The sequence below is a fragment of the Zingiber officinale genome, chromosome 5A, assembly GCF_018446385.1.
Source record: "Zingiber officinale cultivar Zhangliang chromosome 5A, Zo_v1.1, whole genome shotgun sequence".
Lineage (NCBI taxonomy): Eukaryota > Viridiplantae > Streptophyta > Magnoliopsida > Zingiberales > Zingiberaceae > Zingiber > Zingiber officinale.
Genome location: NC_055994.1, coordinates 109,574,468 through 109,583,999, shown reverse-complemented (window position 1 = coordinate 109,583,999; position 9,532 = coordinate 109,574,468). Strand labels below are relative to the sequence as shown.

The 9,532-nt window shown below is 33.9% G+C and overlaps 1 protein-coding gene across 3 annotated transcripts; it reads right to left on the bottom strand.

Annotated features, from left to right (window-relative positions):
- Window positions 1–289: 289 nt before the first annotated feature.
- Window positions 290–8,435, bottom strand: LOC121981374 (mitochondrial thiamine diphosphate carrier 2-like). 3 transcript variants are annotated; one of them, XM_042533850.1, is made up of 7 exons: window positions 8,168–8,435; window positions 6,488–6,604; window positions 5,180–5,291; window positions 3,240–3,367; window positions 2,917–3,069; window positions 1,613–1,762; window positions 290–773 (listed from the first exon to the last, which is right to left on the bottom strand). In XM_042533850.1, the coding sequence occupies exons 1-7, from the start codon at window positions 8,282–8,284 to the stop codon at window positions 555–557; spliced, it is 996 nt and encodes a 331-aa protein (XP_042389784.1). In that variant the 5' UTR covers window positions 8,285–8,435; the 3' UTR covers window positions 290–554. The 3 variants fall into 3 exon arrangements, with proteins under 3 accessions (XP_042389784.1, XP_042389786.1, XP_042389785.1); XM_042533852.1 differs by having other exon boundaries at window positions 6,496–6,604; XM_042533851.1 differs by lacking the exon at window positions 8,168–8,435 and adding an exon at window positions 6,959–7,000.
- Between the last annotated feature and the right edge of the window lie 1,097 nt (window positions 8,436–9,532).

The following is a 9,532-nucleotide window of genomic DNA, read 5'->3' as shown; positions in this document are numbered from 1 at the left end:
AACGAAGTGCACGATGGAGTAAATTTAGATTGAGTTTTTATAAAACTCGACTCCTAACTGTTATACCAGAATACCATGCACCTGCTGTCTACCTTACATCCTGAGGGGCCACAATCGACCATAAGGATCTCAGGAGTAATAAAAGCCCAAGGTATCATGCAAGTATTGTCGACATCAGATACAATCAAGGCTTCTTCATCAATTAAATTTGATCCAAAAGGTCATCAAACATACTCACATGCAGATGAATGACACTTTTACGTTAATGAACAGGTCATAAATCGATTTCTAAATCCAAAAAGGATGACATGATATCATTTCAGCAAGAGACCAAGTGATATAACCATCAACACTGTGAAAAGTAGAGGAAAATAAACAAAAAAACGTACATCTAACGTGATAGGTGACGGATAACAAAGTTGTCACCAATACTCCCCCATGCTTCATGGTTGCGCATGGCCTCAACGGACACTTATAGCGAACCCAAACTTTGGTTGCGTGATGAAATAATTTAGTGTTTGTCATGTATAGAAACAACAAATGAATTCATGTCTTCAGTTTACTAGAGATTCCAGCCAGTCCGAGATGTTCTCGTATGCTACAAATGTGACTGCAGCAGCAGGAGCAGATTTTAGTAGAGAAGGAAAGATGCCCTTGTATAGACCAGGCCACCCTTCGGTGCGGAATATCTCTAGTAAGGAATGGTGCATGTTCTTGTATTTGTGGTTCTCTAATCGAGCCCCATATCTTGGATGCCTTTCTAGACCTTCTATCTGCAGTGGAGCAAGTGAATCAACTGAGGTAAAAACTACGAAACAATACAGCTTTCAAAAGGTATTCAGGATTGGAAATATGTAGGTTCAAAGAAAAGGATTGAACAGTGGCATGGAGACATACTATGGATCCATCTGTAAGTGATCTTATGAGATGAGACACGCCTCCATCAATGTAATCGGATTGAAGAAATGGACTATGAAACGTGGTATATTGTCTAAACCATAGAATTTGGTAGTTCACAACTGTGGTTTGAAAGAGGGGGGAGGGGGTCCATTGCTTGAGATCAATGCCGTCTATTGCTTTAGCATTCGTCTTTTACTTATGCCAACCCTCAATAAAATCAGGGCTCCACAGAATTTGTTTCCAACCCAAATTTTACTATGTAAAGTAGCACGCGAATAAATATTAAATGTTGCCATAAGCCTCTTTTCAAAATGTTAAAAAGTATTATATGGCGAAGAAAGCATCCTTGTAAGTTGAGGCCTGAAACATGAATTATTTTACTATCTAGGCTCCAGCTGTTCAACTTGATATGAATTGAACGTAAAACCTCCACAATGTTTCTAACGTGAATTATTTCCAATCTACTCATCGGTAATCATTTGTAAACATCTTATCCAAATGACCATAGTTTTTCTTTCATGATTTGAAAGTTTTAACTGCTACAAATTTAGGTACAGAAATATGCTTGCCAAAATCACTGAAAGAAAATTCTTGTTTAACCAAAAGGGGAAAAAAAATATTCTAGCAGCTTAAATAAAATGCAACAAACTTAGAAAACGCAGATGTCTGTTTAAAATTATTATATTGACAGAGTTAAGATATCCGGAGTTACCTGGAATCTCTTTTTGACCACATCTAGAGGGTGACAAATGGTTTTTGCACAAGTTCCAGCTGCAAAACCACAAAGAATCAACTGGAAGCTTGAGAGAGAATCATCTGGATTAATTGGGCTAGCATTGGGAACTCTGTATCTATTCCATGCCTGTATGAAGGATAGAGATTTTACAATTAAAAACGTCAAGACAAACAAAATGATCATTGATACACTGTAAGATAAATCAGAATTTCCAAAAGTAAAATGTATTGTTGAAATATATGCTTGGACACAAAGTAAGGATAGATGAATGTTCTTAGTGCTAGAATAGTGAATTTTGGAACACTTTGAAGACAATGCGACATATGGTGAGGTTCAAACTTGAAAAACAATGCAGAAAACTAAGGATGCCAATGGGGCGGGGGCGGGTTTGTCATTTCCATCCCGTCCCGTTCTCATTTTTTCGGGTTCAGGGATTCCCAGAACCCAAACCCACGGGGATCAAATCTTCATCCCCGCCTCCATCCCCGCCTCATTCCCAAATTTAATTTATATTATTATTATTATTATTTAATAATTATTATTAATGATAATATTAATATTAATATCAATATTAATATTATTATTATTAATAATATTTTCAAAATTTTTAATATTAATATTAACACTATTATTAATACATTTTTAAAAAAATCATATTATTATTTATTAATATTAATAATAATAATATTCGGGGCGGGTTCAGAGATGGGGATAGTATTCCCATACCTGCCCTGAACTCGTCCCATCCCCGAAAAATCAGGGATCCCCATCCCCATTTTGGATTTTTTCCGCGGGAAAAATTGTCATCCCTACAGAAAACTATAGGAGGAAAATCCATCCAAAATTAGGAATCATTATTCACATCAACAGACCATCTGCAGTGCCAGAGACCAAATATTCTCAATAATAATAAAATTGTTTAACTCATTGTTTACCTAATATATTATAGATCATTTACTTCTAAGTTCATGTAATTTGTCTTCTCAGTGCACACAAATACAACATGCCTACAATAATAACAGTTTGCTAGAAATCAAGAAAACTACGAATAAATGGAATGACAGGACAAACTAATTGGTTACTGATTCCACCATAAGATAATACTGAAATACATAATTGTATCACAGATAAATCAGTATGATTGGATGAAAAATGCAAATATTTTTAAATTAACAACCCTTCAATTTATGACAATATTTAAAATTTATCAATAACTATATTACAGATAAAAAAAACTTCGAGCAAAATTTTAAATATAATATATTGTTTCCAAATGTTACCATCAACCAACGCTTGAAAGTGTCATATGATCCGAATTGCAGGCCAGCATAGGGAACAATTTCAACAAGTGTGGGTGACAATCCAGCATATAGTCCTCGTAACCCACGAATTTTAATGATGTCAAATAGAGCTGATCTCATGGTTGGATAGACCTAAATTATCATCATAGACTTTTAGTATGTGTTCCAATTATAAAGGTAACTCATTTAGTGCACAAATTGAATTTAGCCAAAAGTATATGAATCCATTTCCCCAGTATCCAAAGACCTTCACTTCTACTGGAGGGCATCAATGCATAGAGAAAGGAGATTTCTATTCATACCTTTGGCTCACCCTGTGATGCCAAGACAGTCCGTAGAAGATCAAAAGGATATGATCCTATAGTTGCTGCACATCCTGCAAATGCTCCGCTAAAATAAGACAAATATGCATTCAACCGCAAGTGATCCTCTGCAAAGGAAACTTTAGTATGTTAAGGATGTCAAAAATTGAAGATATTTTAGACAATGTATTTCATTAACTCAGCACAAGCAATGTAGTGTAATGCATGATATCTTCTACTCTACTTCAATGTACCAGAAACCAAGTTCAGATGTTGAGGCAACAACTTAGATTTAATTTTTTTGCGGAACAAGCTGTTTTATTTTTTTTCAAAGGTGAAACCCTCAACTTAAGATTGTGGTATCCAACTTCCAAGAAACATGTATAATATTAAAAGAAATTGCCAAATCAAAATGTATCCACCATCAACCAATCAACCTTTGTCATAGTCACAAAGATCATGACAAGTGCCTTTTTAGCACCAGAGGAAATTAATTGCAAAGCTACAATTAAAACGAATAAACAGAAGACAGATGTATTATTAGGATATAAAGTTTGACTAAAAAATGTCTTTTGTCAATCTTGAAGGTGGGCATTGGACTTGGACTCTTAAAGAAATCAGTCATATTAGTAGGTTTACAAGTGGTGTTCAATTTATTGTTGATACCTCAAGCTCAGCTAACCTAAGATGGTCTTGTGACTCCTGACCCAAAAGGACATGCTTGGGATAGGGGAAATGGGACAGCGGAGCTTCTACTCATGCTTATTTTATTAATATGGAGATGGACTAATGTGCTATCCATCTTTTGTGCTAGGTAGAGGTAAGGGATTCAGCTCACTATTATTTTAGTCACCCTGAACAAGTGCTATGAGGACCTAGCTTACAGAAACTATATTAGGTGCTAAGCTGAACCCACTTGGAGGCATGCTACCCTTGCAAGTGTTCAGCCAATCTCACTTGGTTTTCCTAACCAGTGAACTCAGACTTATAGAAGTTGTAGCGAAAGAAAAGTCAATTATTGCATGTAACTCATTAATTATGCTGATGATTGCAGGACCTAAGTATGTAAGTAAATTCTACACTTGTGATGCAGAACAAACAAAAACAAATAACACACAGACAAAAACTCATGAACAGAACTGTATCAAATCAAAAGATAATTTACATTGGCGGGGTTGGCGGTGGACTCTAAAAACTAAGGTCTTCTTCAATCTTTTTACTACTTGTTTGCATTTTCAACTTTTTAGCTTTATCTGTGTTTCATGTCTTTCATTGCATGTATGCAGGTAGTGATTGTGTTCTAATAGTTGGTGACAGATAAGCATCACATCTCAGACAAGAAAGAATTTAACACTTAAAATGAATTAGATGAATCTATTGTTTAAGTACATGCAAAGAAATCTGACATAGTGCAACTTGAGATTGAAAATATGCATTTAATGCATCAGAAAAGATTCATTAACGTGTGCAATTTCAAGTTAATGGAAATTCTTGACAAACTTCCAGGTGCACTGCCTGATGTCTAGAATTTTGAAGAGAAATTAAAAGTAGAGGTAGTGGCTGACACTAGGATCATTGTCTAAACCAAAGCACAATTTCCCACAAAGTGAAGCTGGTTATGCTACTAGCTTGATTTGATCCCTAGCTCATAGCTTGGTTCAGACATGCAATTTGTCCCATAAAGTTGCAAAGAAGCAAGCAAGAATCTAAATACAGTTTTTTAATCACTTAATTGTAGAGCAGCTAAGTACAATATTGAGATATCAAATAGCATAGTAACTTGCTACCTAATTATTCTCAAGTAGTATGTACACAGTTGTTCAGCTGAATTTCAAGACTTGCATCCAGCTGCATATAAGACGGAAATGAATCTAATATAAAAAAAAATGTACCTACAATTGCAGATATTATATTAAAAATAAACTTAAAGATATCTATACCTGTCTTTGATGAACCTGCTGCAAAAGTTTTCAACGTGTGAAGAACTGTAAATTGTATAGCTGTATATGGCATGTACAACATGAGAGCAGGGACATTTCCTCTCCAGAAACCCTGTTCCATGAAACCGATAAAATAATAACCAAACAATAAACATTCTACAATAGTAAACATGTGAACTCCAGAACATTCAGATGAATCTGTTAAGTTCTCAATCTTATACATGTCCAATATCTATTATGGTGCAATAATTAAAGCATTATAAACTAAAAAACAAATGAAAAATAAATAATAAACGTATAATCTCAAAATAAACAAGAGTTTCTGTTATTTCCAGCACTAACCAATCCATATTTTGTTTAGATGTGGACATCAATAGCTGAAATAGTTTAGTGTGTTTTTTGGTGCATCCGAATTTCATCTGTTATTGATAAATAACAGTCCATGTATTTTAAATTTTTGGGTGCACTTTTGTATAGGTATGATGGTGTCACCTGATTGGTATTGGTTAATATGACTGAAATCCCAAGGAGGCTTATTCCTAGCCAAAATGCCAAATCACTTAAATGAGGGACCTTTCATACTTATGAATGCTTAGGAGGGTCTCACCTAATAGAGGGAGGTGTTTCCTGCTATCTTTAACAGTGACACTAAAGAAGCTAAGTCCAAGGGGGAGATCCATTACAATTTCTTTTGTGGATAAATCTGAGATTAGCGTGAGAGAAACAGTTACATCGTCTTTACAATCATCAGATGATTATGAAATTTTTCTCCGTGCAAAAGACAAAATATTAGAAAGAAACGAGATTTCATATATCAACTTTACATATATTGCATGCATATCTCCTTTGAGCCCTCCTATGTTGTTATTTTTAAAATGTAGCTATTATTTAATCCCCTTTTAATTCTACCATCCATAGCATCTGCCAACCTCATTCACTCCTATCTTCAAAGTTATTTCTTTTGAGAATGCACTAAAATCGACAAAAACTAATTCCAATTCATCATGACGTAATAATGTTAAAGACAATAAATGAACTGACTTCCTGAAAAATGTCAAAAATACATATTACATTATAGAATCAGTTGAAGCTAAAATTAAACTGAACAAATTCAAATAACATTTAAGCTAAATTACTAGGCAGAAAAGCAATTTAGTTTTTTTCTCCTCCAGTAAGTAATCATATTTATCAGTCAACTGACATTACAAAGACTAAATATGCTATATTAGCAGAAGCCAGAAGCAAAGGAAAAGGCTAAAGAAGTTTAGCGGGACATGGAAAAAACTGCATGTATAAAATAACCCATACCGACAAACCTTCCTCTCGAAAAATGTCTTTGCTAGCTTGCAGAATTCCAGTGTATTTTGAAGGACCATACATGTCCCTTTGGAATAGGGCCCATGAAGATGTTGGTTCCATTTGAACCTGAAATGTCTCAGAGAATTTCTTTTAGTTATCTTCAAGTGCAAGACAAGATCCTAAAAGCATTATAAAAAAACACTCATCTACATGCAATTACGTGATGAATTTTAATTATCATAAATTCAAACAGACATAATCTATTTCATTTGAAAATGCAGAAAAAGAATCCTAATTCAATTAAATAGACACCAAAAATCAAATTTAGAGAAAACTTGTGGTGCCTATATGGTGAATTCCCTCCACAGCGCAATAGTTCTATCATGTTTGGCTCCTCAAAGATCATGTAAAGGGGTTCTCAAGTCTCGTTAACATATTTAAGGACAAGATGATTTCGCCTCAAAAATCAAGGGCACTTACCACTAAGAGCTGACAAGCTTGAACCATTTAAAGTTGCAGTATTAAAATGTCGGTGCAGAACAATTAGCTGCTTGAAAATAAGAAATTGTTTAATTTGAATCTAACATATTATTAGGATTGACTTGCCAAAATTAATATGATAACCAAGGAATAAAAGGTAAGTTCTCAAATAACCCATTCAGCATAATGGGTGTGACGTGATTAGTTTCTGAACTCTTGTACTTGTTTGGACTTTGAAATCATAAAAGTTTGTGGAACTGAAAGTTTACTTCTGATATTGTACTAGATTTTTGTACAAAATGTTTTATCTTAAAATTTTGGGGATTTAATAATCCAATCAAAATCAAACAGGTTTGCATTTAAAATTCTTGAAAACTCGTGATATTAAAGACCTTTATAACATTATACCAACTAGATTATTAATCTATGATTCAAAACATAGGAACTGGAAATTTAATTCTATGTCTCAGTAAAATCCAAAGAATATCAATTTGGAAATATAATTCACTGGAGTTTTATTCCAATATGGAATTGAAACACTAATCCCCAGGAATGGTTTAAAAAAAATTTGTTCGTGCATTTCAATAAAATGCGAAAAGGAAGTAAAAACTCAATTAATAATGTGTACGATAGATTAATGTTTGTGATCAGATCTTGCAATTCCTAGAACAATAGTCTCCTATCTTTTAAGCTTTTAATTAAGTGTTAACATCAAAGCAACATTGAATAAATAGGAGATAAAGGATAAAGTATATCTTGTATTGATACAAAAGAAGTCTATGTGAAATTAATAAGTTAGTTGTATCTAAGAAAAAAATGGAATTATCATTCAGCAGCAATTAACAAAAAGCAATGCCAAGATAGTTTGGGTTCTCTTTTATTTTGCACACAACAACATTTAGTATGCAGTTATTTGTTAGGTAAACACGAATTCCAGTATGTAATGCCCTAAAAATTAAATAAAATATTTGCAACGATACCCAATTAACGTCATGGAGTTAGAGTAATATGGGTCATGATTTAAGCAACTATCCAACCTCCAAGCCAATTAATTAATGAATAGATCTTTATTATGTTGAAATAATTATTTAAGTATTATTATTACGAAAAACAACTGCATCACATAGACAAATGGGTCGGAAGCAAATTCTAAAAGGATTTTACCTAAAAAAGGTAAATTAGGGAAGAGGAGACGAATCAAAGGCCAACCTGAAACCTAATCTTGATCACGTCCAGCGGCGAGGTCACTATCCGGGAGATAGCGCCGGAGATGGCTCCGGAGGAGGAACTGATAAGCGCTCGCTTCAACTGCCCCGGCTCGTCCATCGCACCGAACGATGAAACTTATAAGATTTTAAGGGCTTGCTCCGATTAGGCAACGGAAGAACTGAAGAAGATGGAAGGGAGAACCCAAGACGATGGAAAAGGGCAGTCGAAATATACAGTGGTTTGCTCGTTTTCCAAACCCTCCAACGCGGCTGATTGGACCCGATCAAACCCTTTTCTCGCTCTCTGTACTTTCGAAAATTAATTAATAAATTAATAAATTAATAATAATAATAATAATAATAATAATAACGCCAGAATTACGGGGATAAATAATCGCAGGGCTCAAAAATCGACCGTCATTTAAATTTTTTTTTAAAAACCAACTGACCTCGTCGGTTCATCTAAATTTTTTTTTAACCCGTTGAAACTGAATTGTTTTTGGCCCGTTGAAACTGACAATTCCTAATTATTGGATTCGGTTGTTTATAGTCGTTGAGGAGGGGGTTTGATATTTTTTTTCAATGATTAAGATTATTTAATTATTTTTTGATCAATGACTATGATTTAGTGTCTGTTAGTATCAAATTCTATAAATAAAGAGTTTATTTCATCATTTTTACACACATTTTCTCTACTCTTAATCTCAATTTTGCATTCTTATATGTTTCCGTTTCCATTTCTACGCTCTTTCATTTCCAATTTTAAATTACAATGGAAGAAGACAGTGGAGGTGCATCATCTCGAGCTCGAAAGAGAAAGGAAATAGTGAATTCGCATGAGAATCCTAACATTCAATCTACCAATGATAAGACCGAACATCTTCCGACACCTGAAATATAAGGAAGTACTGATGTAATTACGTTTAAGGTTCGGGACATTTCTCCTCTAAAGTCTTTTATTTTCATTAAACATTTTGAGAAGATCGCTCTTCCGTCAAGAGAATTCCGTGCAAATTGTAAGCAATGCAATACTTTCTACAAATTCCAAGCCGGCAACGGATATTGGTCGTTGAAACGACATGTAGAAATGAAGCACCTGACAGAATATGAACTTGACATTTCTCAAACACAATTATATAGATTTTCTTTAACTAACAGTAGTACAGATTTTCTTTAACTAGCAGTAGTACTGATTTAGTTTATTTTTATATTCGGATAATAAATTAAGAGAATCATTAGCTAAATTTATTTTTATAGAATATCTTTCTTTTAGTTTTGAATCTCATCTGGAAATTTTTGTAAAGAATCTCTTAATCCATGTGCTAAATGTGTTCCTAAGACTACACTTACTCATATAATTAAAAAA